Source organism: Erinaceus europaeus, chromosome 2 (genome assembly GCF_950295315.1).
Source record: "Erinaceus europaeus chromosome 2, mEriEur2.1, whole genome shotgun sequence".
In the NCBI taxonomy this organism is placed as follows: Eukaryota; Metazoa; Chordata; class Mammalia; order Eulipotyphla; family Erinaceidae; genus Erinaceus; species Erinaceus europaeus.
Genome location: NC_080163.1, coordinates 187,914,761 through 187,942,744, shown reverse-complemented (window position 1 = coordinate 187,942,744; position 27,984 = coordinate 187,914,761). Strand labels below are relative to the sequence as shown.

The window sequence follows — 27,984 nt, the reverse complement described above, 5'->3', positions numbered from 1 at the left end:
TGTAGCCTGCAAATAAATGACTTCACAAACTTACTTACCTTTCTACCAACACCACTCTAGTACAAGTCTTCTGACCAAACAGCTTTTTATTGAAAGACCCAAACACAAAAGCAAGCTGATTGGAGGGAGAGAAAGGAAAATAAGAAAGTAAGAGGGGGCCCTTCCCCAGAGTCTACTCTGATTCCTATGAATATCAGGGAGGGATACCACCAACAACTCAGGAGAGAAAAGAAAAGAAGATCCTGAGCAAACAGGCTGGCCCTGTTCTAGGACCCAGACCCCGTGTTCTCAGAGCCAAGAGCTAAGGAAGGAAGGAGGGAGGGACGCTCTTTCTCCATCCACCAAATGATCTGCCAAGTCCACTCGCCGCGCCTGCCTCAGGCCTCCAAGAGCTTCCCCAAGAAGCGGAGGTTGAGGATCTTGAGTTGGTCATCCAGGTCCATGCGGACAATGCCGTCCTCACCATCGATGCTCAGCAGGACCCCGGTGGCTTCCCGATCCTCACCCAGGATCACCTTCACCTGGCAAAGGGGTCAGGGGGCACAGGGTCAGGGTACCACCTCCACAGCCACCACCACCCCACCCCACCCCCGCACTCACCCTTCCTTACCTTGTTGTTTTTGGTGGGGGTGATGGGCTCCAGGTGCTCACTGGAGATGCTGACAACCTTCTCGCTGTCCTTCAGGTACACGGAGCACATGCCTCCCTAGAGACGGGGTGGTGGGGTCAGCCTGGCCACCCTGCCCACAATTGCATTGGCACCCACACTCCCACACGGAGAGTGAGAAGTCACTTCTCCAAAGGGAGAAGTAGGTTCCAGGGTCTGGGGTATGGTGTAGGTCAGGGGGCAAGATCAACAAGCCTTTTGGGGCTGGCTGGACGGTGGCACACCCAGGTGAGTGCAGGCGTTACCACGCACGCCTTCCTCCTGGGACCCCAACTCGGGGATGGCCCCTGGTCACAGCCAGAGCTCCTCACCCCCGCCAGCCAGTTCTCTCCCGGCCACCTCTACTCAGCTCCCGTTCTCCTCTCTCGCTGGAGTTCTGCAGTGCGGCTCTCACAGTGCTCCCAGCCCAGCCACCCCACTCCACACCGCAGGTTGAGTTTCAAACAAGAGAGGAGGTGACAGATGTGACTCCACCACTCCCCTGCTTAGATTCTTCTAAAACAACCCCCCTACCCTCCCCCCCAACTTCTCTTGGACATGCTGGGCCGAGCTCCCCGGCCACATGACCTGGCCCCAGTCACTCTGCGGTCTCATCATTCACTTTTCCGTTTTGATCTCTGTCAGTCACAGTGACACTATTTCAACCCCCTAAAGGGGTCAGGCTTTCCTTCACCTCCCGACCGTGAACATTCCCTCTGTCCCTAATACATCTAACCCTGCCCCAGGCCTGGTTTACTCCTACTCATTGTTCAGGTCTTGGCCTGGGTGTGCCCTCCTCTAGGAAGCCCTCCCTGATCCTCCTCTGAGTTCAAATGGCTCCCCCCAGCCCCCTGCACTGCCCCCATCCCTGGTCTGGCTTCTCAGCCTGTCACTCTCTGGGAACATATCTGTATCTCCCACTGAAATAACATTTATAAGGGCAGGGCTTGCAGGTGTCCTGTTCTCCAATACTTGCTCAGTTAATGTTTGCTACAGGGCCAACAAGGTGCTTGTTCTGCATCTAGGAACCATAACTCCTTAGGAATAAAAGACAGGTTTAGCAATCAGTCATAAGCTAATCAGGTTTAGCTTATGCTAAGATAAGCTTTAAGGTTTCTGTTTTTAAGACAGAGGCAGAGAGTGAAAGAGACCAAAGCTTCAATGTGGTGGAGGCCAGGCTCAACCTGGGCTGCTCACAAGACAAAGCAGCATGCTAAGTGAGTTATTTTACCAGCCCAATTTTCTTTCTTTCTTTTTTTTTTTTTTTTTTTGTTGTTATAGATTTAATTTACTTATGAGAAACGATAGGAGAGAGAAAGAACCAGACATCACTCTGGCACATGTGCTGCCGGGGATCGAACTCGGGACTTTATGCTTAAGAGTCCAAAGCTGTATCACTGTGCCACCTCCCAGACCACCAATTTTTTTTTATTTCTTTTTCTTTTAAATAATTAATTAGAAAGATAGAAGGAAAGAGAGGAAGAACCGGTCATCATTCTGGTACATGTGCTGCCGGGGATCGAACTCAGAACCTCATGTTCAAGAGTACAACGCCCTATCCACTGCGCCACCTCCCAGACCACACTTTCTATCTTTTTTAACTGCCACCAGGGTTCTGACTGAGGCTCAGCACCTTCTCAGTGAATCACTGCTTCCATCAGGCATTCTTCCCCACCCACCCCCTTCCTTCCCCTTTTCTGACAGGATAGACCATAATTAAGAGGGAATGGGGAAAGAACCGGGGCTACCTGCAGCAATGCTTCCCTCTCTGCCTCTGGGATCTGAAAGCTTAAGCCCATTCCCTTGCACGTAGGAATGGTGCTCTACTAGGTGCACCACTGACCAGCCCCCAACTTTAAGTTTTAAGCATGGAAAAGAAACCAGTGTGTGTGCATGATGATATGGTCACTCTACTAAGTGCACTGGGCACCACCCAGCTCCTTAAACAGTGTTATTAGAAGATATATTTTGGGCCAGGTGGCAGCAGAACTTGTTAAGCCCACATAAAACAGAAGATTTATTTCATGAGAAAGAAGGAGAGGAACCAGAGCACTCTCACTGCTCAGTTGTGCCTACTACACGGCCAAGGACTGAACCTGGGGGCTTTGGCATGCCAATCCTGTGCTCCAGGGTTGAGCTCTCTCCCTGGACCCCTTTACTGTGTGTGTTCTTTTTCTACTAGCACTGTTTGACTCTGAATCTGGGACTTCCAGGGCTACATGTATGAAACTCTGTTGCACTGGGAGTCGGGCAGTAGCACAGCAGGTTAAGCGCAGGTGGCGCAAAGTGCAAGGACCGCTGCAAGGATCCCGGTTCGAAGCCCCAGCTCCCCACCTGCAGGGGAGTTGCTTCACAGGCGGTGAAGCAGGTCTGCAGGTGTCTATCCTTCTTTCCCCCTCTGTCTTCCCCTCTTCTTTCCATTTCTCTCTGTCCTATCCAATAATGACGACACCAATAATAACAACAATTAAAATAATAATTACAACAATAAAACAACAAGGGCAACAAGAGGGAATAAGTAAAAATAAATAAAAATCTGTTGCACTGTCTTTCTGGACCCCCTTATTGTATATTAAAAGAAGAAAAAGAGGGAGTCGGGTGGTAGCACAGCGGGTTAAGTGCAGGTGGCACAAAGTGCAAGGACCGCTGCAAGGATCCCGGTTCGAAGCCCCAGCTCCCCACCTGCAGGGGAGTTGCTTCACAGGTGGTGAAGCAGGTCTGCAGGTGTCTATCTTTCTCTCCCCATCTCTCTCCATTTCTCTGTCCTATCCAACAACGAGAACGTCATCAACAATAACTACAACAATTAAACAAGGGCAGAAAAAGGGAATAAATAAATAAAAAGAAAGGAGAGAGAGGGAGGCATCACAGTCACTATCCCAGAAAAGGAAACGCAAGTAGGAGCTGAACTGGAACTGGCGCATCGCACCCAAGTCAAAGACTCTGGGGTGGGTGGGTAGGCAGAATACAGGTCCATGAAGGATGATAAATGACATAGTGGGGGTTGTATTGTTAAATGGGAAACTGGGGGATATTATGCATATACAAACTACTGTATTTACTGTTGAATGTAAAACATTCATTCCCCAATAAAGAAATAAATTTAAAAAAAAATCACTACCCCACCATTCACAAAGATGTCCTTGACGCTCTCAAGTGGTGCTAGAGATCAAATCCAAGAATACACACGTGGAAGGTCAGCACTTGACCCACTGAGCTACCTTCCAGGCTCCAGGTCTCCCTGCCCTGGTAGAACATGCACATCCAACCTTACTACATTTGTTTGCCAGCTATAAATAGGCCCTGCAAGATGTATTTGACTAGTTAAAGGGGTAAAAAGAAAAGCAGAAACCACACAGACCGGGGCCCCGTGGGAGCAGCTGCTGCCCACTCGCCAGCTGGGCCCTGCTTACCGTGACGCTGCGGATGACGCCCATCTGGCCCACCACTTGTGTGTCCAGGTAGGTGTCCCGCACCTTGACCTGGATGTCAGTGGTTACCCAGTCACTGGAGTTCTGCTCAATCCCTGAGCCTGGTGTGTGCGGGTTGTAGCCTCCAGGGGAGGGGGCGCCGGGTGTCATTGGACTGTAGCCAACAGGGCTGGGGCTGGGGCTGGCCTGCAGGGCAAAGGTCAGCATGGTTGGGGAGGAGGCCACCCTCAAGGGACCACATGTACCTGACAGGTCCCCGCAGTACCTGATATGCCATGGGCGAGGGTGTGGGGTGATAACTTGCTGGAGAGTGAGTGTTCTGGTAGCCTGCTGGGCTTGGCGCCACCTGGTGGTAACTCTGGGGACTGGGGCTGGGCTGGTAGGAGCCCTGCGGGGAGGGGGCAGCATATGGGGAGAACTGGTCTGTGTTGTACCTGCAGAGACAAGAGGAGGGGGTGTTTACCGGGGGCACTGGGGAAGGTAAGGATTAGGGATGCCATGGAAAGCTTAGGGTAGGGGCTGGCTATTCCCTAGGGGACTCACATGGCTGGTGTCCCTGGTGTCTGTGGGTTGTACTGTGGGTTGACCTGGGGTGATGAGGGGTCTGGGTAGCCAGGTGTTTGGGGGTTGGGGGTGCCCCCGTAGGCCTGTGGGGATGGGGTGGGCTCATCATCGAAGGCATACTCGTATTCTTCCTCAGCCCTGTGAAGGAGAGAAGTCTGTTGAGAATGGCCCTGGCCTCAGCGTAGAAGTGCTTCCGGAATAGAATTATGAGGTGGAGCCCAGACAACTTCAGCCTCTCCAAGGCCCCATCCAGAGGCCTCCATTTCACAGCTAAGGATTCTGGGAGGCAGTGAAGCAACTGCCTGCCTGAGAGACGTCCCCAAGTACAGACTGATTTGTTTGGTTGGCTGGTTTCTTATCTGGTGTGTGTGTGGGAGGGGGGGTTTTGCAGATTATAGGATTTCACTGCTCTGACGGGCAGCCTTCTCATTCAGAAAGGGAGAGGGAGAGACATACAGCACCTCCCAGTTGGGGCCAGGGCCCAAACTTGGTATATGTGCATGGCAGATACCTTACCCAGTAAGCTCTCTCTCCAGTGTTTTTTTTTTTTTTTTTAAAGAGTTTGTTTACTCATGAGAAAGATAGGAGAGAAAGAACCAGCCATCACTCTGGTACATGTGCTGCTGGGGATCGAACTCAGGACCTCATGCTTGAGAGTCTAGTGCCTTAGCCACTGTGCCACCTCCTGGACCACCAATTTTTTTTTTTTTTTTAATGAGAGAATGAGAGGGTGGCAGGAAAGAGAGAGGACTAGAGCACTAGCATAAGGTGGTGCCAGGAATTGAACCTGTAGCCTGTGGGGCAGGCAAGCTGGTGCTTTTACATGCTGAGCTCTCTCCTCGGTCCTCTAAGCCCAAATCTCAACTATGACAAGGTCCTCTGGTTTGGGTTGGAGAGATTATCCTATCCCAGTACCAACCTCCACATGACCAGTCTGGGGCTATGAGCAAAAAATTCAGGGTGACCCCACCACCCCAGGACACCCAGTCTAGTCTATCCATGCATGAAACTCTACCCCCAGATGCTGGTTCTCACCGTGATGGTGTGTTGGGATTATTGGGGTCCCAGGCCCCACTCTGGGCAGGAGTGCGGCTGCCATCATGCAGGGGTGTCTGAGAGCCATAATGTGGGGTGCGGCTGCCTGGAATAGGAGAGGATCGTGCCCATCAGTTCGGTGCCCTCTGCAGCCTGCCCTCTGTCATCCCCCGCCTCCCCTAGGGAGCACTCACCATCCTGCAGAGGTGTCTGGGAGCCATACATGGGCGTGCGGGAGCCAGAGCCATACATGGGTGTCTGGGAACCGTACATGGGTGTCCGAACGTGGGTCGAAGTCATGCCGCCTGGGTGCCGAGAGTCCCTGTGGACACAAAACAGTGGGCTAAGCACGGCCCTCTCCTCACCCAGCACACACCCTGTTCCTGGCCCTGCCCGTACACCGTGGTGAGCCGCTGGCGGTCCACAGAGATGGTCTGGCAGGTGGAGTGCAGCTCTACTCGGGCTGTGGACTCGGTGGCATCTTTCACAACACCGATGTAGCCTGGGGGGGAGGCAGGAGAGCAGGTCAATGGGAGGGGGTCTCTCTCACTGAGCCCCCTGCCCCCAGACCTTCACATGGCTTTGCTGGGTCACCTTTGTAGGGCCCCTGGGAAATCCGGACAGTCTGGCCGATGAGCTCATTGTCTCTCCGCCCTCGGCCCCTACTCATACCATCACCTGGGCCGCCAAAGCCACCACGATGATCTGGGAAGGAAGGAGAATATTGCCAGTGCCCAAAGATGTGCCTTCACCTCACAAAGCCAACCCCCAACACCGCCCCGAGCATGCACCTGCTTGACCACATTGGGTTAGGGGCCTCCTCTGGGTCCCCCCCCAAAGCCCACTGGGCCATCACTATGGGACACACTTCGTCTCCCAGGGTCTGTGAGCCTCAGCACAGCAAGGCTCAGCTCCAGCAGAGCAGGCGTTCAGTGGGTGTGGACCAAACCTCCACCACTTGACCCCCTAGACATCTCTGCCCAGCTCCCACTTACCGCCAGCACTGGGGTGCATAGGGCTGCTGATCCGGGGACTCATGGGGGCAAAGCCACCCACGGTGAAGTTAGTCACATCTCGGGGCTGAGGGAGAGGTGAGAAGTGAACTACAGGCAGGGCTTGGACAACAGGCTGCCACCCCTGGGAACAGTTCCCACTTGAACCAGCCCGGCAATCACCCCTCTCTCTTCTGGTGACAATACCCTAGTTTCTCCTTGGGAAAACTTCCACCGAACAATTATAAGTTTAAACCTTAATGACACCAAAACTACAGGGATGGGAGTTCTACCTCTCACAAGAAGTCACGGGGGGGGGGGGGGTAGACAGCATAATGGTTATGCAAACAGACTCTCATGCCTGAGACTCTGAAGTCCCAGGTTCAATCCCCCGCACAATAAGCCAGAGCTGTGCAGTGCTCTGGTGTTTCTCTCTGTATCTCTCTCAAAAATAAAATAAATAGTGGTCCAGGAGGTGGTGCAGTGATAAAGCTTCGGACTCTCAAGCATGAGGTCCTGAATTCGATCCCCAGCAGCACATGTGCCAGAGTGATGTCTGGTTCTTTCTCTCTCCTTCTATGTTTCTCAAAAGTAAACAAAATATATTAAAAACTGTTTTAATGATAAAATAAAATTCTTTAAAAAAGAAAAAAAGAAAAAAGGGACTAGGCAGTAGCACAGTGGGTTAAGTGCACATGGCGCAAAGCGCAAGGACTGGCGTAAGAATCCTGGTTTGAGCCCCGGGCTCCCCACCTGCAGGGGAGTTGCTTCACAGGTGGTGAAGCAGGTCTGCAGGTGTCTATCTTTCTATTCCCTCTGTCTTCCCCTCCACTCTCAATTTCTCTCTTTCCTATCCAATAAAAACAGCTATAACAACAATAACAATAAAAACAAGGGCAACAGAAATGGGAAAAATGGCCGCCAGGAGCAGAGGATTTGTGGTATAGGCACCAAGGCCCAGCAATAACCCTGGAGTCAAAAAAAAAGTCACATCTTGCTTCCAGCTACCCAAATCCCATCTTTCTCTTCCTACGTTTCCATTGTCTTTAATTTTTCTCCAGGATTATATCTGGGGCTCAGTGCCAGCACTATGTATCCACTGCTCCTGGTGGACATTTTTTTCCATTTTAGTGGACAGGACAGAAAAATTGAGAGAGAAGGGGGAGAGGAAGAAAGACAAGACACCTGCAGACCTGCTTCACTGCTTGTGAAGTGACCACCCCTGCAGGCGGGAAGTGGGGGCTCAAACTGGGATCCTTCCGTGGGTCCTTGCGCTTTGTACTATGTGCGCTTAACCTGGTGCGCCACCGCCTGGCCCTCTTCCTACTTTTTCTTTTGACCAGATTCCTGCTCACCTCTGGCTTATGGTGGTGCTGGGGGATTGAACCTGGCATCAAAGACCTTTGTATAAATGTTGTGCCATGTACCTGGCCTATTTCCTTTCTGACAATTTTCAGGGCCTTTGATGTTCCTGTTAACCTGAACTATTCCCATGAGTCACCATTTATTCTGGTTTCTGCAGAAACATGGCGTCCCCCAAGGGGCTTGTCCTTATTAACCTCCTCTATCTAAAGCCACAGCAGCCCCCGTCATTGGCATCTTATACCATCTCGCTTCCTTTCAACGTGACTGCCATCATCTCACATCATCAGCCCACACTTGCTAAGCACTTGAGAGTAGCAGCTCTAGGAAGACAGAGATTCATCTCCTGTGAGTTGCTCTAGCAACAGTAGCTGGCATCTAAAAGCTGATCAGGAGTCAGAGAGGTGGCTCAGCAGTAGAATCTCTGCCATTACATCAAGTGTTATCAACAACACTGAACAAAATGCAGCCCAGGAGGTAGGGGCAGTAAGAAAGGTACTGGACCTCTCAAGCGGGAGGCTATTTTTGATCCTACACATGACATGTGCCAGAGTGATGCTCTGGTTCTCTCTCTCACTAATAAATAAAATCAATCTTTAAACAAGAAAAACTAGGGCTGGGGAGACAGCGTAATGGCTATGCAAACAACTCTCATGCCTGAGGCTCCAATGTCCCAGGTTCAATCCTTGGCATCAGCATAAGCCAGAGCTATTTAGTGCTGTTTTTTTGTTTGTTTGTTTGTTTGTTTTTGGCGGGGGGAGTGGGGGACTAGAGCTGGGGAGACAGTGTCATACAAAAGACTATTCCCTTTTGGTCGCCTTGTTGTTTTATTGTAGTTATTATTGATGTTGTTGTTGTTGTTGGAAGGGACAAAGAAATGGAAAGAGGAAGGGAAGACAAAATTGACACCTGCAGACCTGCTTCACCGCCTGTGAAGCGACTCCCCTGCAGGTGGGGAGCCAGGGGCTCGAACCGGGATCCTTATGCCGGTCCCTGCGCTTTGCGCCACCTGTGCTTAACCTGCTGCACTACCGCCTGATGCCTGACTCCCAACTTTTTTTTTTTCCTAATATGATAGAGAAATTGAGAAGGGAGGAATAGGTAAAGAGGGAGAGAGACACCTGTAGCCTTGCTTCACCAGGTGAGCCACCCCCCGCCCCCCAGCCTCCTTGCAAAAGACCTTCATGCCTGAGGCTCTGAGGCCCCAGGTTCAATTCCTGGCACCACTGTTAACCAGAACTGAGCAGTGCTCTGGTGGGAGAGAGAGAGAGAGACACACACACACACACACACACACACACACACACACACACACACACACACACCTTAATTTCATACTGAGAACTATGCTTCTAATCCTCCACAAGCTCTTTTTATTTCTCCTGGGGCCAGGGGAAACTAGAGAGCCAAGCCAGCTACCCAACAGAGTGCCACCATCCCTGCCTCACCTTGGAGCCCCCCGCCAGTACCAAGTGACGGGTCTTACAGACAAACATGCCCCCATTCTCCACCAGCTTCTTGCAGTGCAGGAAGGCAAAGTTGCGGAAGAGATGGCGAATCTCTCCCTCCCGGTCCTGGAGGGGAAGAGGAGGGTCACTCCCATGGTCCAAACCCACCGTGATTCTTTCAGGCGCAGCCACAGGAGCTTGTACTCACCGAGTGGGGGCCGTCAATGACCTTGACAATGTCTTTCACATGGATGTTGTTCTGCTCTGAGTCTAGGGCCACCGCAAATCGGTTGTCCTTCTTCCGGGTCACGGCCTGGTGCCTGACGGTCACCACCTTCCCGTGCATGTTCAGCACCTATGGGGGGGGAGGGGCTGCTGAAGCTTTTTGGGGTGGTGTCAGGGCATCGGTGTCGGCACTGGGTCAACCCAATCACCTGAAAACACTTTTCTTCAGGGTTATCACTGAGCCTTGGTACCAACACTATGAATCGACCACTCCCTGCAAGCCCCCCCTTTTTTTCTTTTTTTTTTTTACTTTTTTCCCTATTTTACTGATAGGACAGAGAGAAACTGAGATAGGGAAGATAGGGATAGGAAGGGGGGGGGGGGGAGTCCGGCGGCGGTAGTGCATTGGGTTAAGCGCATGTGGCGCAAAGCACAAGGACCAGTGTAAGGATCCCGGTTCGAGCCCCCGGCTCCCCACCTGCAGGGGAGTCGCTTCACAGGCGGTGAAGCAGGTCTGTAGGTGTCTATCTTTCTCTCCCCCTCTGTGTCTTGCCCTCCTCTCTCCATTTCTCCCTGTCCTATCCAACAACAATGACATCAATAACAACAACAATAAAAAAAAAAAAGCAACAAAAGGAAGAGAGAGGGGGCTAGGCACTGGCACACCCAGTTAAGTGCACATGTATGAAGCACAAGGACCCAGGTTCAAGCCCCCAGCTCCCCACCTGCAGAGGGGACACTTCACAAGCAGCAAAGCAATCTGCCGGTGTCTCTCTCCCTACCCCCCCCCCCCCCATTCCTCTCTATCCTAGCCAATAAAATGGAAACAAAAATGTCTGTAGTGGGTTTGTAGTGCCAGCACCAAACCCCAGCAATAACCTTGAAGGCAAAAAAAAAAAAGAGGGAGTAGGGGACAGATCTGCTTCAACCACCTGTGAAGCATCCTTCCTGCAGGTGGGGATTGGGGGCTCGAACCTGGGTCCTTGAGCACGGTATGGTAGCATGTGCATTTAACCAGGTACACCACCGCTCAGTCCCCTGAAAACATCCTTTGGGAGGATATCCCCTCCTGATCACTCAGATGGAACTTCAGGGGCCTAAGATGGGGGTGTGGGCTGGACAGTAACATAACACCTAATGTTTACCCATTCCTCTGTGCCAGGCCCCCAGACTAAGTTCTTCACACACAAGATTCCACTGAAGTCTCAGGACTTCCCTCTGAGGTGAATGCCACTGCGATTCCCATCTTACACAGGGGGAAGCTCAGGCTGAGACTAGGCAGGATAGCAGTATGGCAGCAAAGAGCCGAGTCCAGGGTCCCATCCACTATGTTATGTGGCTCTCACATTCACGGGGGAGCAGTAAGAGGGAGGAGGGCATCTGCATCACTAGGTCCAAGCAAGCAAGCATCAAATGTTAGGGTGCACACTGCCTCGATCACTAAAAGGAACTCGGTGCTATCACCATCCTCATTTGGCAGGGTGTGGAAGTGAGGCACAGAGAGAGCAAGTGACTTGCCTGTCACTTGCTCATCTTCACACAGAGCCTGGTCTGCCACCCAGAGCAGACTGGGTTCTTTGTCACTGTGCTCAACCACCTTCCAACAGGAGGAACTCGGGGGGGTGGGTGGGGGGGACCGGACAAATTTCTACCACTGAGTGCAACACACCTGGAAGGTCTCCCGCTCTAGTCGTACAATGACTCCCACCGTCTGGGAGTCCAGCTGCACCAGCTCCCCCCATTCGTGCTGGCCCCCGACATCCACACCTGATGCAGTCTCTGAGCAGAGCTGTAGGTCCCGGGGAAGCACCTTCAGCTGTGGGGTGGGGTGGGGGGGGGAAGGAGTGAAGTGGATCCAAGTGGCTTATCGATCTGGGTCTCTTCTTGGCATTTCTGCCCACCTCCCACCACCTACCTCGTGCATGGTAAGGTCGGAGAAGAGGATGACAAAGTTCTCCTCCACCCGCACAATGAGACCTGTGTCGCCCTCGAATCGGCCAGCGATCACCTTCACGTGGTCTCCCATCTTGAAGTACTTCCGGAGTTCCTGGGCTGGGAACTCTAGCATGTCCTGGGAATAGGGCATGAGGGGGAGCAGACGAGGGGAAAACACCACAGTCAGCCCACCCTAAGCTGTTCTCAGAAAAGACCCTCATGGGTGAGGGTATAGCATAATGGTTATGCAAAGAGACCTTCATGCCTGAGGCTCTCAAGTCCCAGGTTCAATCTCCCAAACCACCATAAGCTAGACCTGAGCAGTGCTCTCGTAAAAAAACAAAAACCGAAAGAAAAGACACTCACCAGGACTCCTCCAGGCTCATGCCACCCACCCAACCACAGCCACTAGGACAAGTCAGACTGCCTGATGACCATGCATCAGAGTCACAGAAGGTCAACCGGGACAGGCCTGAAGAACCACGCAGAAAGGGGCTGCAGACAGGACACCAGACTAGACATTCTGCGACCCACTTAGACAGCCTCACCCAAAACACACTCTGTTAGTCTGACAGGCAGGTTCATGCACACGAGACAGACACACACCCCTAAACAAACTCACATTAGGGAGCCATCTCATTACTGTGGCTTCACACCCTCAACCCTGTGTTTTTGTTTTTTGTCATCGCCAGTGACGCTGAGTTGACTTTTTCTTATAGACAGTGACAGAAAGAGCCAGTTGGTGATGCACTTGGCTAGGCACAGACATTACAAAGTAACAGAGGGGGCCAGCCGGTGGCACAACTGGCTGAGCACACATGTTACAATGCACAAGGACCCAGGCTTCAGCACCTGGTCCCCACCTGCAGGGGGAAAGCTTTTTGAGTGGTGAAGCAGGGCTGCAGATGTCTCTCTCCCTATCTCCCCCTTCCTTCTTGATTCCTGGCTGTCTGTATCAAACAATAAAAACATTAAAAAAAAGATTAAAGAAAAAGGAAAAGAAAGTAACAGAGACAGAGAGGGAGTGGGGCAGGGTGGTGGCACACCTGGTTAAGCGCACACATTACAGTGTGCAAGGACCTGAGTTCAAGCCCCTGGGCCCCACCTGCAGGGGGAAAGCTTTGCAAATGGTGAAGCTGAAGCAGGGTTGCAGATGTCTCTCTCTCTCCCTCTGTATCACCCCCTTCCCTCTCGATTTCTGGCTGTCTCTATCCAATAAATAAAGATAACAAAAAAAAAAGAGAGAGAGAGAGAAGGAAAGACATCACAGCACTAAAGCTACCTTCACTGCCATGGGAGCCTGACTCATACCCAGTCAAGCATGTGACAAAACAGAGTACTTTCTGACTGAGCTAACTTGCCAGTCCTTGATAGAGATTTGGTGGTTTTGTTTTTAATATATTCATGGGGGGAGGGGGGCGTCGGGTAGTAGCGCAGCATGTTAAGCACACGTGGTGCGAAGCACAACGGCCGGTGGAAGGATCCCGGTTCGAGCCCCTGCCTCCCACCTGCGGGGGTCACTTCACAAACAGTGAAGCAAGTCTACAGGTGTCTCTTTCCCTCCCCCTGTCTTCCCTTCCTCTCTCCATTCCTCTCTGTCCTATCCAACAACAACAGCATCAATAACAACAACAATAACCACAATGATAAAAAAAAAAGGGTAAAAAGATATATTCATGGAGAGGTATCATGATGATGATGCAGGGCACTAAAGTTCTCAGACACAATCTCAGCACCACCATAAGCCAGAGATGAGCAGTGCTCTGAACACAACACAAGCAAACACACACGCATTTTTCATTATTCAACAAGCAAAAAGGAACTAGAGCACTGACGGTGTTGAGGGTCAAACTCGGGGTCTCACTGACTTAATCGAGCCCGCACTCCCCCACTGAGCCACCTCCCCAGTGACGTCTGACACCCACCTTGAGGTCCTCGTGCTTGGGCATGATGGTGATCTTATTGCCATCCACACTGAGGATCTTGCCCTGCAGGTTGATGAGCTCCCCCTCACACACCTCCACATTGTCCCCGGGCTGGAAGTTGTGCTCCCGCTCCTTCCCTGGAAGGGCAGGTGCAAGGCTGAGGTGGGAGCCCCCGGCCACAGGCCACTCTACCTCCCAGCCCGGCCTGGGGGACAGATGAGGATGGCAAACCTGTGCTCTCAGTCACCACCTCCAAGTCGATGCCCTCAGGCTGGTCCTCAAACTTCTCCAGTTCCGAGAGTGTGGGCTTCACCCCCTCTGTGATCTGAGCCCCCAGAAGACAAGGGAAGTGTCTGCTTAGTGTCAGCCCAGCTGAGTGGGCTGGAGAAGGAGTTCCTTGGAGACACCTGTAACTCCAGGATTGCCCATGACAGGTTTTGAGATAACTTACTATTTCCGGGGTCTGGACTGAAGTAGGGAAGAGAGAGCTGAGCTACCCTCCCTCATCCCATCCCACCCCCACCAGCATGATACCCCTCTGGGACCCTCACCACAGCAGACATGGCAAAGCTCTTGAACAGGAAACCCTTCCGGCTGTAACGGTTCCCCTCGAAGATGAGGAAGTCGCCATCAGAAGCAACATCTCCCCCCAGGGACCTGGGAGTGTGTGTAGCAGGGAAAAATGGAAGTTGAGGTTGAGATGGAAAGCTCACGGGCTCAGACTCCTCAGATGGCAAAGGGAATACATAGCAAGCTCTAGCCAGGTCCTTAAAGATGGAGAGCTAGATTCTACAGCGGGGCCTTCATCTGAATGGAACCAGTCGGGCCGTTCACATGGGTTCCACAACAGGACCAGGGGGAAAGGGGACTCTCCATCTCCTCCTCTCTTGACCCCACTGCTGGAGCCCCCCCACCCCCGCAAAACTAACTGGTCTTGAAATTGGATGTTGCTATAATTCTCCATTCCGCTAGAAAGAGTGAGGGAGATGTGCTAAAGGGCTCTATGCCCTTATCTCAGTGGCCAGTCATCAGAAGATCAGGAAAGAACCTTATATGTAGAGGCTGGGCAGTGGCACACAGGTTGAGTGCACACACAACCACGCACAAGGACCCAGGTTCAAGCCCAGACATTCCCCAAAGACCCTCACCTTATCTTCTCAGCATCAAACAGCCTCTGCGGAGGCCGCTTAAACTTCTTCATTTTGGCAAACCATTCTTTCTGTGGAGAAGGGGGGGTGGGGTGGGAAGGGTGAGGAGTTGCCCACTGGCAGAGGATCATCAAGGCACCCCCATTCCCCCACAGACCAGTGCCCTCACGGTACCAAGCTCATCCGGGCTTTGATGCGGTCATAGTCAAGGCGTGGGATCATCTTCAGGGAGATGGTGTTTTGGCTGGGCTCCACATAATCCACCTGAGGAGGACAAGCAGGTTGTCAGGAAGGTCCTGGCCCAGAGAGCAGGGCTGTCCCTTCCAGAAACAGGAAGGGCCATGGAAGGAGAATGAGTGGGAAGAAACCACCGGGAGGTGGTGCAGGAGAGAAAGCTGTGTGGGCTGCAACACACGGACATGGACACGGACACACATGCACATACACACACCTGTGCAATGTCATCCTTATAGATGCCCCGCTTGAGGCGGACCCAGGATTTGGGCTTCAGGTTGGCCACCTCCTTCACCACTTTGAGTACGTCTGTCATCTCCTTGATGGGCACCATCTGCTGGTTCCAGTAGCCAAGTCGCAGGTTGCCCACTCCCTCGATGGCCTGCTTCACGTGGGTCTGTTTGTAGGCCTCCACGTAGATGTAGCCCTTCACATGCTCTGGCGCCACTACCGACTTGATCTGGAGGGGCTGGAGGGGCCGAGGCACAACTGCTAGTGAGTCGTGACTGCCACTCAGCAGTCTCTCAGCCAGTTTACCCTTGGACTCTGAGGTATGGGGCTCCACCTCCGAGATGGAGGAGGAAGAGGAGAGCTACCCCAGCACCTCTCCACTGCTCGAGAAATGGCCTCCTGGAGATGATCCTGTGCATCGAGGGGACACTCACACCTGGGTCCCTGCACACTGGGAAATATGTGCTCTGCCTCTTATTAGTGATCAAAGGGTCAATCCTACCAGAAGATACAGAACTTCTAATCTAACAGGCACCTCAAAGCAAAGGGAGGAATCAATCACTAATGACTGGGGCCTGTATCACCAGTACAAAGTCCCTGTTTTCAGTAATGGACAGAAAGCCAGAGAACAGCACCAGAGCAGCCGGGGGGAGGGCTCAGTGAAAAGACCAAGCGGAAGAAAAGGCAACGGGGCCGGGTGGCAGGTGGCACCACACCCGTCTGAACATACACATCACCACGCAAAAGGACCCCTGCTCCCCACACGGGGTTGGGGGTGGCGGTGGTGGTGTCTCACAAATGGTGAAACAGGGCTTCAGGGGTCTTCCTCTTCTACTCTATCTCCCCATGCCTCTCAATTTCTCTCTGTCCTATTAAATAAAATAGGAAGGAGGAAGAAAGGAGGAGGAGGAGCTCAGATGATGTCACACCCAGTTAAGTGCACAAAGTAAGTACTATGTGCAAGGACCCAGGTTTGAGCCTCTGCTTTCCACCTGGAACAGAGATGCTTCACAAATAGTGAAGCAGGTTTGCAGGTGTCTACCTTTCTCCTCTCTTCTTCTCTATATCGCCTCCTCCCCTCTCAATTTCTCTCTGTTCTATTGAATAAAATGGGGGTGGGGGGATGGCTGCCAGGAGCAGTGGATCTGTAGTGCCGGCACCAAGCCCCAGCGATAACCCTGGTGGCAATTAAAGAAAAAGGGGAATTGGGCAGTAGTGCAGTGGGTTAAGCACACGTGGCGCCAAGCTCAAGGACCCACATAAAGATCCCGGTTTGAGCCCCCGGCTTCCCACGTGCAGGGGAGTCACTTGACAGGCGGTGAAGCAGGTCTGCAGGTGTCTATCTTTCTCTCCCCGTCTTCCCCTCCTCTCTCCATTTCTCTCTGTCCTATCTAACGACGATTACATCAATAACAACTACAACAACAATAAAAAAACAAGGGCAACAAAAGGGAAAATCAATCAATCAATCAAAAGATAAAAAGAAAAGGAAGGACTTCAGGAGTTCCCTTCCAGAGTCTCTGTCCCTGGCCAAACTGCTTCACACTGGTCTACTGTAGGACCCCCTCCAGAATAGGAACAGGATGGCAGAACTCAAGCAGGCAGCAACGGCTTGAGAAGTAAATAGTCGACTTCTAGAAGGCGACAGGGGCTGGGAGACTCGGCCAGACTGAGAAGGCAACACCTGTCATGCACACCGACCACTTCAAAGAAGAGAGTGCTTTCCAGGGGAAGCAGCTCCCTTAACAAGCACGCTGTCGGGAGTCGGGGCAGGAGGGCAGTGGGTTAAGCGCACGTGGCGCAAAATGCCAGGACCGGCATAAGGATCCAGGTTCAAGCCCCCGGTTCCCCACCTACAGGGGAGTCACTTCACAAACGGTGAAGCAGGTCTGCAGGTGTCTGTCTTTTTCTCCCCCTCTAGTTCTTCCGCTCTTCTCTCTATTTCTCACTGTCCTATGCAACGACAATGACAACGACATCAATAACCACAACAATGTTAAACAACAAGGGCAACAAAAGGGAAAATAAATAAATATTAAATTAAAAAAGCACGCTGTCGTGGTGCGGGAGGTGGCGCGGTGGATAAAACGTTGGTCTCTCAAGCATGAGGTCCTGAGTTCAATCCCCAGCAGCACATGTACGAGAGAGAAGTCTGGTTCTCTCTCTCTACCTCCCTCCTATTTCTCTCATTAATAAATTAAAAGAGAAAAAAAAAAAAAGCATGCTGTCCCTCCCCCTCTGGGCTCCGCCCTGTATCTCACCCCTAAATTCCCTGCCTACCCAACTTACCGTGTCTGTGAACTGATAGGCAATGAACTTGCGCATCAAGGAGATGGCCGTGGCTCGCTCCTCCCCAATCTGGAAAGAGAGATCAGTTTAAGAGAGATGATGGCACGAGAGAACAGGGGTAGGAGATGCTAGCAAGTGAGGTAGAGTGAGCAGACAAGAAAGAAAAGGGAGAAGAGAAACATAAGAAATGGAGGGAGACAGAGCAAGAGAGATGGACAAGAATAAGGGTAGGAAGTAGTATGTAGATGGGTGACTAGCACAGTGGTTCTTCAACAGGACTTTCATGCCTGAGACTCCAAAGTCTCAGGTTCAATCCCCGGCACCACAAGGCAGAGCTGAGCAGTAGTTTGGTTAAAAATAAGTAAGTACAAAGAAAAGAAGAAGGACAAAGGAAATAGTATGTGAGGGGGAGGAAAGAGAAGGATAGAGAGAAAAGGACTAAGAGACTGGCAGGCCAAGGGGATTCAAGGCAGGTGAACAGTTCTCCCCAGTAAGCCAGCCACCCTCATCACTGTTGCCCCCAAGTCATGAGGCCGAGCACGCACCTTGCATTTGACAGTCCACAGGTTGGGATCCCTAAGCAGGAAAGGCAAAGGAAGTTCTTTAGGGAAACTGTGTGCTTATCAGAATAAAGGGCAAGACTCATTTCTTTGTCTTGCTCCACATCCACTCTCCCTCTGTCCTTCCATCCACTGGTAGAAGGCGAGAAAGAAAACAACAACTTGTCCCTCCTGTCTGCCCCTACATTTCTTTTCTTTTTCTTTTTTTTTTTCCCCACCAGGGTTGTCGCTGGGGCCCCATGCCTAACACAATGAATCCACCACTTCTGGTAGCCATTTTCTCCCTTCTCCCTTGCCTTCTGATAGAGACAGAAACTGAGAGGGCGGACACCCGCAGTGCTGCTTCACCGCTCATGAAGCTGCCTTCCTGCAAGTGGGGAACCCAGGCCCTTGTGCACTGTAACGTGTGCAACTCTACCGGACTCGCCACCCCCACACTCCCAGCCTGTGTCTTCACTATTTCACAAAGTGACGTGTGTAGGTTCATCACCCCGGTCACAAGATTCCCACCTCAGACCTCCTTTTCCACCCAGCTTACTTGACTCCTGGGAGCAGCTGCTGCTGAGTGATATCGTCTGAGAGCTCATCAGAGCCTCCATACACCCTGGCGAAAGAAGGGTGATCAGGAGGGAAGGGGTGAAATCCTGTCAGGCTCCCCCACAACCCCTGCCCCGAGGATCCACCTACTGGCCCCCCAGCCTCCCCACACTGCCTATGCCCTTACGTACGTCTCTCCCACCGATGACTTGGCATATTTCTTCATGTAATACTCGCCTAGCTCTTCTTCTCGCTGATCCCTGAGGTGTGTGTGAAGCAGGGAGACGTTAACATGTACGTACTGAAGGCTAAGCAGAACATGGGCTGCCTTCCCCCAGACCTCCCTGCAAGACAGCCAGCCCCACCATTTCCCCTCCCTGCTTACCTCCACAGGTTTTGCAGGCGGCGAGCCCCAGAACGGTCTTCATCCAGGACGACATTGTCAATGTTGGAAGCTAAGGGGGGGAGCCAAACGGGCAGGTGGGGTAAGGGAAGGTGCAAAGCAGGGACTTGCAGAAAATGGGAGGGACTAAGTGGGCCAGAGTGGCGCTCTGGGGCAGGAGACACCTCACTGAGGAAACCCCCAGCCCCCACCACCCTCACCCTCACCATCCCCCTCTGTCCCACTCAGCATCCTGCTTCTCATGAGCAAGATGTAGGGCGGGAGAGGCTCAGCTGGGGGCTGTTCAGCAGTGATTGCCCCGCACACACCACATGGTCTGTCTACACAGCTCCAGAACTCCACCCTCCACCCCAACCACACACACATGTAAATACAGACACACTACCCCAAGTCAACAACTGCTAGAGACCTGGCCCCCTGCCCCCCCCAAAAAAAAAAAAACACTTCCCTAACACTGGAGCCTACATGAATCAGTGCCTCCAAGGCCAGACAGGGGTGCGGGTGAAGGCAGGAAGGAGGAGACGCCAGATCACACTTTTCAGACTCTTACCTTCAATCTCTTCTACTTGGAGGAGGTGGAGGTGGTGGTGGTGGTGGTGGTGGTGGTGGTGGTGGTGGTGGTGGTGGTGGGCGAGGGTAGACAAAGTATGAGCCAAATTATAGCAGCAAAATCAACCAATGGGTTGTGGGGGAAGGGTTGGGAGGGACACAGAGAGGTTGAAAATCAAATATAAAGGCCAGGCACCGGGTGGTGGGGAAGAAGCCGAAATGTATGAGGCGCACAGAACAAAAGAAGAAAAAAAAAAAAAAAAAAAAAACAGGGCAGGCAGAGCACTGGCCCAGGAAGTAGGGGGTTTCTTCAGACAGAGCCCACCCACTCCACAACCCTCAGAAAGGATTCACTGGGGCTTTGGGGTCTCAAGAGTCCTTTTTCCACCCCACAGTCCCCGCCCCCCACCCCCCCAACTCATGGGCCTATATGGAATAACGGAAGGAGCTGGTCCCTCTTGGCAGACAGAAAGAAGCGAGGTGAAGAAGGTGGGGTATGGGGGGGGGGGGGGCTCTCCAGGCTGTCATGGCTGCACCCTAAGGTCTTGCAGAGAGAGAGAGGGGGCCCACACGTACCTTTCTCTAGGATGTCCTCTGCTCCATCCTCCCACTGGTCCTCATCCTCATACTCATCGTCCACATCTAAACCGGGGAAAGCACAGTGGTGAGAAGAGGGGGGAGCCAGCTGGGGCAAAGGTGACCTTAGCACAAGGAAAGGCCCCCAGGAAACATCTCCCCTGAGATGCTGAGGGGCAGACAGGGGAGATTCTCACTGGGAAGCCCACAGAGCTGCTCCAAGCCAGAGTCAGGTTTTCCTAACAGAACCTCCAGGCTCTGTACTACCTCTCCCCTCTGTCTGAATGAGAAAGTGGCCCTGGCTGGGGAGGCAACATAATGGTTATGTACATGCTCTCGTGCCTGAGACTCCAGGGTCCCAAGTTCAGTCCCTAGCACCATGGTAAGCTAGAGCTGAGCAGTGCTCTGGAAACCAATCACTATGTGTGAGGCCCTGGCTCCACTACAAATAAACAGATAAATAAGTAAGAACAGAAATGGGTGGGGGCGGGGGGGGGGGGTTAGCGTGCTGGGTTAAGTGCACACAGTGCAAAGCACAAGGACCTGTGCAACGATGCTGGTTTGAGCCCCTGCCTCCTTACCAGCAGGGGGGGAGGGTTGCTTCACAAACAGTGAAGCGGGTCTGCAGGTATCTATCTTTCCCTCTCCTTCTCTATCTTCCCCTCCCCTCTCAATTTGTCTGTCCTATCCTATATATTTTTTTTTAAAAAAGGAGAAAGTTGGCCTCCAGGAGCAGTGATTCACCATAACCCTAGAGGAACCAGAGGACTGACGGTAGAAGCCTCAGCACTACAAGGACATACCAGCCTCATCCAGGATGAAGCCGCCATGGCGGGGTTTCTTGGGAGGTCGGTCATCATCCTCCTCCTCCTCCTCCTCATCGTATTCCTCCTCCTCCTCCTCTTCTTCCTCAGCCTCTTCCTTCTCACTTCCTGCTGCACTCCGACGCTCCTCTACCTGTGGGGTCAGAAAAGGTTGGGGCACCATGCTTTCTAGATCCCAAAAGCACAGACAGCAATTTCTCACACTAACCCTAAGGGTGATGTCAGCTTTGGCAGGTCAGTCACAGACCCCAAAGTGAACCTGGAGCTTTGGAACCTGAAGCATTAGAGTCTCTCTGGATAACCACTGTGCTATCTCCCACTCCTGTGTGTTGAGATATAGTTCTCACTTCCTCAAGATGCATTTTCCTAAAACGCCCTGAAACTGTCACATGCTAAGTCTCACAAGGGGTAGCAGTGGGAGGGGAGCCTGCATCAGGTCCCAGGTTTGACTGGATTGGTGGAGGTACAGTGACAGGAAGGTGACCAGATGGCCTGGCCGGAGTGGAAGTGGGTGTGTGCAGAGCAGAGGGAGCTGAATGAAAACAAATCACCCAGGAGTTTTCAAATTGTGCATATGGGGCTGAGGAAACTGCATCATGGTTATGCAAAAAATTTTCCTATCAGAGGTTCTGAGGTCCCAAGTTCAGTCACCAGAGCCAACATAAGTTAGAGATGAGCAATGCTCTCAGTAAAAAAAAGAAAGGAAGGAGCAAGAAGGAAGAAAGTTAAGTTTGTGGGGGCCAGGTGGTGGTGCACTTGTTTGAGAGCACATCACAATGTGCAAGGACCTGGGTTCAAGCCCCCAGTCCCCAACTGCAGGTGGAAAGCTGTGCGAGTGGTGAAACAGAGCTTCAGGTGTCTGTCTCTCTGTCACCCCCTTTCCCCCCTTTGATTTCTGGCTGTCTCTATCCAATAAGTAAAGAAGAAGGAAGGGCAGTCAGGCAGTAGTGCAGTTGGTTAAGCACAGGTGGTGTGAAGCACAAGGAGCAGCATAAGGCTCCTGTTTCAAGCCCCCAGCTCCCCACCTGCAGGGGAGTCCCTTCACAGGCGGTGAAGCAGGTCTTTCTCGCCCCCTCTGTCTTCCCCTCCTCTCTCCATTTCTCTGTCCTATCCAACAACGACATCAATAACAACAACAATAAAAAACAAGAGAAAATAAATATAAAAAGTTAAATATATATATATACACATATATATGTGCTGAGGAGACAGTTTAATGGTTATACAAAAGCCTTTCAAGCCTGAGGTCCTAGGTTCAATCCCCAGCCCCACCATAAGCCAGAACTGAGCAGTGTTCTGGTATCTATCTTTCCCTCTATATTTATACTTTCTCATTAAAATAATAAACTAAGTAAAATATGTAAAAAAAGATAGATATATATATATGACCATAAAGCTAAAAAAAAAAACAACAAATGTTCTTTTACTTTTTTATTTAATTTTTAAAAAATATTTATTTATTTTCCCTTTTGTTGACCTTGTTGTTTAACATTGTTGTGGTTATTATTGTTATTAAGGTCATTGTTGTTGGATAGGACAGAGAGAAATGGAGAGAGGAGGGGAAGACAAAGAAGGGGAGCTAAAGATAGACACACCTGCAGATCTGATTCACCGCCTGTGAAGCGACTCCCCTGCAGGTGGGGAGCCGGGGGCTCAAACCGGGATCCTTGCACTTTGCAACAATAAAGATAATAATAAATTTAAGAAATTTTTTAAAAATGTGTGTAAGGAGTCGGGTGGTAGCGCAGTGGGTTAAGCGCACGTGGCACAAAGCACAAGGACTGGCGTAAGGATCCCGGTTCCAGCCCTGGCTTCCCACCTGCAGGGGAGTCGCTTCACAGGCAGCAAAGCAGGTCTGCAGGTATCTGTCTTTCTCTCCCCCTCTCTGTCTTCCCCCTCCTCTCTCCATTTCTCTCCGTCCTGTCCAACAACGACGACATCAGTAACAACCACAATAATAACTACAATAATAAAACAAGGGCAACAAAACGGAATAAATAAATAAATGAATATTAATTAAAAATAAATATTTGTTTTAAAAAGTGTCTGGTCCAGGAGGTAGCACATTGGCTAAGGCACTAGACTTCTCAGGCATAAGGTTCTGAGTTCAATCCCAGGCAGCACATGTACCAGAGTGATGGCTGGTTCTTCCTCTCCTCCTATCTTTCTCATGAATAAATAAATAAATAATTTTTAAAAAAAAGTCACCAGGTGGTGTACTGCACCAAAGGAAAAGACTCTGGGGGTTGGGGGTAGGTTCAGGTCCTGGAACATGAAAGCAGAGGAGGACCTAGAAGGGGTGAGATTGTTATGTGGAAAAAACTGAGAAATGTTACACATGTACAAACTACTGTATTTTACTGTCAACTGTACACCATTAATCTCTCCAATAAAGAAAAACTGATATAAAAAAAAGGAAAAAAAAAGTAACTAGGCGGGTGGGGATATAGCATTATGATAATGTAAACAGACTCTTAATGCCTGAGGCTCCAAGCTCCCAGGTTCAATCCCCCACACCACCATAAGCCAAAGCTGAGTAGTGCTTTTCCAAGAAATAAACAAACAAAATATATTGTATTTTATAAGTATGTTCCGGGCAGAGGTAGATAACATAATGGTTATGCAAACAGGCTGTCAAGGCTCCAAAGTTCCAGGTTCAATCCCCCACACCACCATAAATCAGAGCTGATCAGTGCTCTGGTTAAAAAAAAGGTGTGGTCCAGTGATAAAGCTTTGGACTCTCAAGCATGAGGTCCCAAGGTGAATCCCCAGCAGCACATGTGCCAGAGCGATGACTGATTCTTTCTCTCTCCTATCTTTCTCATAAATAAAATATTTTAAAAATATATAAAAAGTATGTTCCAATGATTGAGCATATCCCAAAATGAAAACTAAAACTAATTGGGGGGCACACAGGACCCAAGTGCAAGCCCAGCCCCCACCAAACTGAAGGAAGATTCATGTCTTTCAGGGAAAGAGAAAATTAGGTGGGGGGAGGTAAAGCCCCAGCAATGACAAAATAATAATTAGTGCTGGTAAAAAAAATAAATAAATAGTGCTGGGAGACAGCTTAATGGTTATGCAAACAGACTCTAATGCCTGAAGCTCTGAGGTCCCAGGTTCAACCTCCAGCATCACCATAAACCCGAACTGAGCAGTGCTCTGCGCCTTTCACTAAAAATAAAACAAACAGGGAGTCGGGCGGTATCACAGCGGGTTAAGCGCTGGTTGCGCAAAGTGCAAGGACCAGGGTAAGGATCCCCATTCAAACAAACCCCCCCACCCAGGGAGTCACTTCACAAGCGGTGAAGCAGGTCTGCAGGTGTCTGTCTTTCTCTCCCCCTGTCTTCCCCTCCTCTCTCCATTTCTCTCTGTCCTATCCAACAACAATGACAGCAATAAGAACTACAACAATAAAACAACAAGGGCAACAAAAGAGAATAAATAAATAAATATTTTTAAAAGTTTCCTCCTCCCACATTTTCAATGAAACAAATCCAATTACAAAGTAGACTAAGGCAAGTATAAACCTATGGGACTACATCAAATTAAAAAGCTTTTTCCGAACCCCGGCTCCCCACCTGCAGGGGAGTCGCTTCACAGGCGGTGAAGCAGGTCTGCAGGTGTCTATCTTTCTCTCCCCCTCTCTGTCTTCCCCTCCTCTCTCCATTTCTCTCTGTCCTATCCAACAACGACAACAACAATAATAGCTACAACAATAAAACAACAAGGGCAACAAAAGGGAATAAATAAAATAAATATTTAAAAAAAAAATTTAAAAAAAAGCTTTTTACAGCAAAAGAAACCACTACCCAAACCAAGAGACCCCTCACAGAATGGGAGAAGATCTTTACATGCCATACATCAGACAAGAGTTTAATAACCAACATATATAAAGAGCTTGCCAAACTCAACAAGACAACAAATAGCCCCATCCAAAAATGGGGGGAGGACTTGGACAGAATATTCACCACAGAAGAGATCCAAATGGCCGAGAAACACATGAAAAAATGCTCCAAGTCTCTGATTGTCAGAGAAATGCAAATCAAGACAACAATGAGGTATCACTTCACTCCTGTGAGAATGTCATACATCAGAAAAGGTAACAGCAGCAAATGCTGGAAAGGGTGTGGGGTCAAAGGAACCCTCCTGCACTGCTGGTGGGAATGTCAACTGGTCCAACCTCTGTGGAGAACAGTCTGGAGAACTCTCAGAAGGCTAGAAATGGACCTACCCTATGACCCTGCAATTCCTCTCCTGGGGATATATCCTAAGGAACACAACACACCCATCCAAAAAGATCTGTGTACACATATGTTCTTGGCAGCACAATTTGTAATAGCCAAAACCTGGAAGCAACCCAGGTGTCCAACAACAGATGAGTGGCTGAGCATGTTGTGGTCTATATACACAATGGAATACTACTCAGCTGTAAAAAATGGTGACTTCACCGTTTTCAGCCGATCTTGGATGGACCTTGAAAAAATCATGTTGAGTGAAATAAGTCAGAAACAGAAGGATGAATATGGGATGATCTCACTCTCAGGCCGAAGTTGAAAAACAAGATTAGAAAAGAAAACACAATTCGAACCTGAAATGGAATTGGCGTATTACACCCAAGTAAAAGACTCTGGGGTGGGTGGGTGTGTGGGGAGAACACAGGTCCATGAAGGATGATAAATGACATAGTGGGAGTTGTACTGTTAAATGGGAATCTGGGGAATGTTATGCATGTGCAAACTATTGTATTTACTCTTGAATGTAAAACATTAATTCCCCAATAAAGAAATAAATTTAAAAAATTTAAAAATATATTAAAAAATGTAAAAAAAAAAAAAAAAAGTTTCCTCCTCCTTGCAGGTGGGGACCAGGGGCTTGAACCTGAGTCCTGGCAGATGTTCACATGGGCGCTCAGCACGGTGAGCCACCGCTCGGCCCCCAGAATAAATCTCATCTCGAAACACACACACACACACCCACCATCTGTCATTCCACCACCCTGCAGCCGCCCAGGTCTGGTCTCCCCGACTCTCCCCCCACCCCCCACCAGACGACCGGGAAGCTCCCAGAGGCCGGGGCGGGTCAGGATCCCTCCGAGCACCCGTGGGCGCCTCCTGCCCCGAGGCCCGTGCTCTCCCTCTCCCCGCGCCCCAGCCACAGACCTCGGCCTCTTCGCCGTCACTGCTGCGCTCGCTGTCCTCCTCCTCGGAGAAATTGCTGTCCTCGCTGTCCGACATCGTCTGCTCGGGCAGGGACGCACCGCGGCCTCAGCGCGCACCCCTCGTCTCGGAGCCCCACCCTGAGCCTCAGTTTCCCCTGCGGTTCCGGGGGGCGGGGGGACCTGAAAGCACTTCCGGAAGTCTCGTTCTGGCAGAGGGGAACTCGGAAGGGGACCCTTTACGCCCCCTGCTCCACCACCCAGCTCTCCGGATCCAGTCTCTACAATCACGACACGCAAGCCTCCCTGCCCGGGGCCAGCTCAGCCTTCCCCCCGCTCTGATCCCACCTGTACCTTCCTACGGCGGATTTTCACACGACGTCTGCTACAGGGCTGACGTGCACTCTCGCGAGAGCCTATCGGTGGCCCATGAGCTAACGCGAGATCTCTGGGACTTTCCCTGCCCAGCCGACGTACTTCTGGGACGCCATATTGAGAGTGGCAGTATTAGTCTTAATGTAGCGACATGAAACCGACATCTTGGGAGGGTCAGAGTTGAGAGAATTAGTCCCAACTCAGACCAGACCTCCACCAGCTGGGAATTGTGTTTTGAGTTTAGTTCGGACCACTGGCGCAGTGTATGCCAAGCTGTGCGTGAGAGAATACAGGGGATTCACAAATACTAATAACAAATGAGCAACTTGGATTTAGTCTCATAGAACCACTAAGGCATTTCTAGGAAGTATAACCCCATTTTGCAGGCACGGGGTGGGGGCTCAGAAAGTCTTAAACTGGAAAATGACATGCTCAAGACACCTGCTCAAGTTCCAGAGACCTAAAAGATCCTTACCTTTACGGCTCTCAAACTGATTCAAAGAATATTGCACCAAAACAAAAGACGGGGGCGCGCGGGGTGGGGGTGGGGTGGGGGGAGGGTGTCAAGGAAAGGCTGGGGGGACGGTAGTGGCGAGAGAGTGGTGGTCCTGATGCATGATGGTAGAAAAGGACCCAAGTTGGGGGTGAGAATGTTTTAATTTTTTATCTATATTTATTGGGTAAAGACAACCAGAAATGGAGAGGGGAGGGAGAGAGAGAGAAAGAGAGAAAGGGAGAGACAGACATCTGTAGCACTGCTTCACCACTTGCAAAACTTTTGCCCCTGCAAGTGGGGGCGGGGCTTAAACCTTGTGCAAGGTAACATGTGCACTCAACCAGTTGCACCACCACGCATCCTGAGAATGTTTTGCAGCCACCTGTCATGGCAAGATGAGAAACTAAACCATATGACAACAATTGTACTGTAAGCCACTAACTCCCCCAATAAAATATAATAATTAAAAGGGAAAAATGCTCGTAATGCATAAAAAGATAGGAAATTTCAACAGACAAATTATAACAATAGAAAAGAATAAATGAGGGTGGGGGTATAGCATAACGGTTATGCAAAGAGACTTTCATGTCTGAGGGTCTCAAGTCCCAGGTTCAGGTTCAGTCCCCCACACCGCCATAAGCTAGAGCTGAGCAGTGCTCTGGTAAAAAAAAAAAAAAAGAAGAAGAAGAAGAAAAAAAGAAAGAAAAGAATAAATGGTGGGGCTGGGTGCTGGCATATCTGGTTGAAAGTACACACGTTGCAGTGCGAAAGGACCCAGGTTTTAGCCCTGGCAGCACATAAGGAGGTGAAGGGGAAATACTATAGATATGCAGGATATCCGTATACTGAAAACAATCCAAGTTCCACCAGGAAAATGGACAGACAAGTTGCAGTGGATCCATATAATGTAACTAGCAAACTAATACATGAATGACTCTCCACAACAGTTTGGTAAGTGAAATAAACTGATGCTCTTATATACCCAGTATGGTTCAAGTCACATGAAACACTAGAGGAAGCAAAAACTAATCTACACAGATA

The 27,984-nt window shown here is 50.6% G+C and overlaps 1 protein-coding gene across 2 annotated transcripts; it reads right to left on the bottom strand.

Moving 5' to 3' along the window:
• Window positions 1-68: 68 nt before the first annotated feature.
• Window positions 69-26,413, bottom strand: SUPT5H (SPT5 homolog, DSIF elongation factor subunit). Of its 2 annotated transcripts, XM_007523988.3 has the most exons (29): window positions 26,077-26,413; window positions 20,894-21,047; window positions 20,091-20,156; window positions 19,516-19,527; window positions 18,948-19,017; window positions 18,754-18,822; window positions 18,564-18,629; window positions 18,011-18,041; window positions 17,466-17,534; window positions 15,163-15,414; window positions 14,886-14,975; window positions 14,712-14,782; window positions 14,115-14,220; window positions 13,795-13,888; window positions 13,564-13,700; window positions 11,619-11,774; window positions 11,373-11,519; window positions 9,687-9,833; window positions 9,479-9,604; window positions 6,672-6,756; window positions 6,271-6,381; window positions 6,076-6,178; window positions 5,871-5,998; window positions 5,677-5,782; window positions 4,621-4,779; window positions 4,343-4,511; window positions 4,060-4,263; window positions 611-706; window positions 69-521 (listed from the first exon to the last, which is right to left on the bottom strand). In XM_007523988.3, exons 1-29 carry the CDS (start codon window positions 26,149-26,151, stop codon window positions 378-380), a joined length of 3,243 nt encoding a protein of 1,080 aa, XP_007524050.1. In that variant the 5' UTR covers window positions 26,152-26,413; the 3' UTR covers window positions 69-377. The 2 variants fall into 2 exon arrangements, with proteins under 2 accessions (XP_007524050.1, XP_016044005.1); XM_016188519.2 differs by lacking the exon at window positions 19,516-19,527.
• Window positions 26,414-27,984: the final 1,571 nt, after the last annotated feature.

Bases quoted from the DNA above. Each gene is read 5' to 3' on its own strand.
- SUPT5H (XM_007523988.3), bottom strand. From the start codon at position 26,151: ATGTCGGACAGCGAGGACAGCAATTTCTCCGAGGAGGAGGACAGCGAG. The intron at 13,889-14,114 runs GTGAGGGTCCCA...CTGGGGGCTCAG, and splicing joins GCTTTGCCATGTCTGCTGTG to ATCACAGAGGGGGTGAAGCC. The intron at 11,520-11,618 runs GTAGGTGGTGGG...CCCACCCCACAG, and splicing joins CCGACCTTACCATGCACGAG to CTGAAGGTGCTTCCCCGGGA.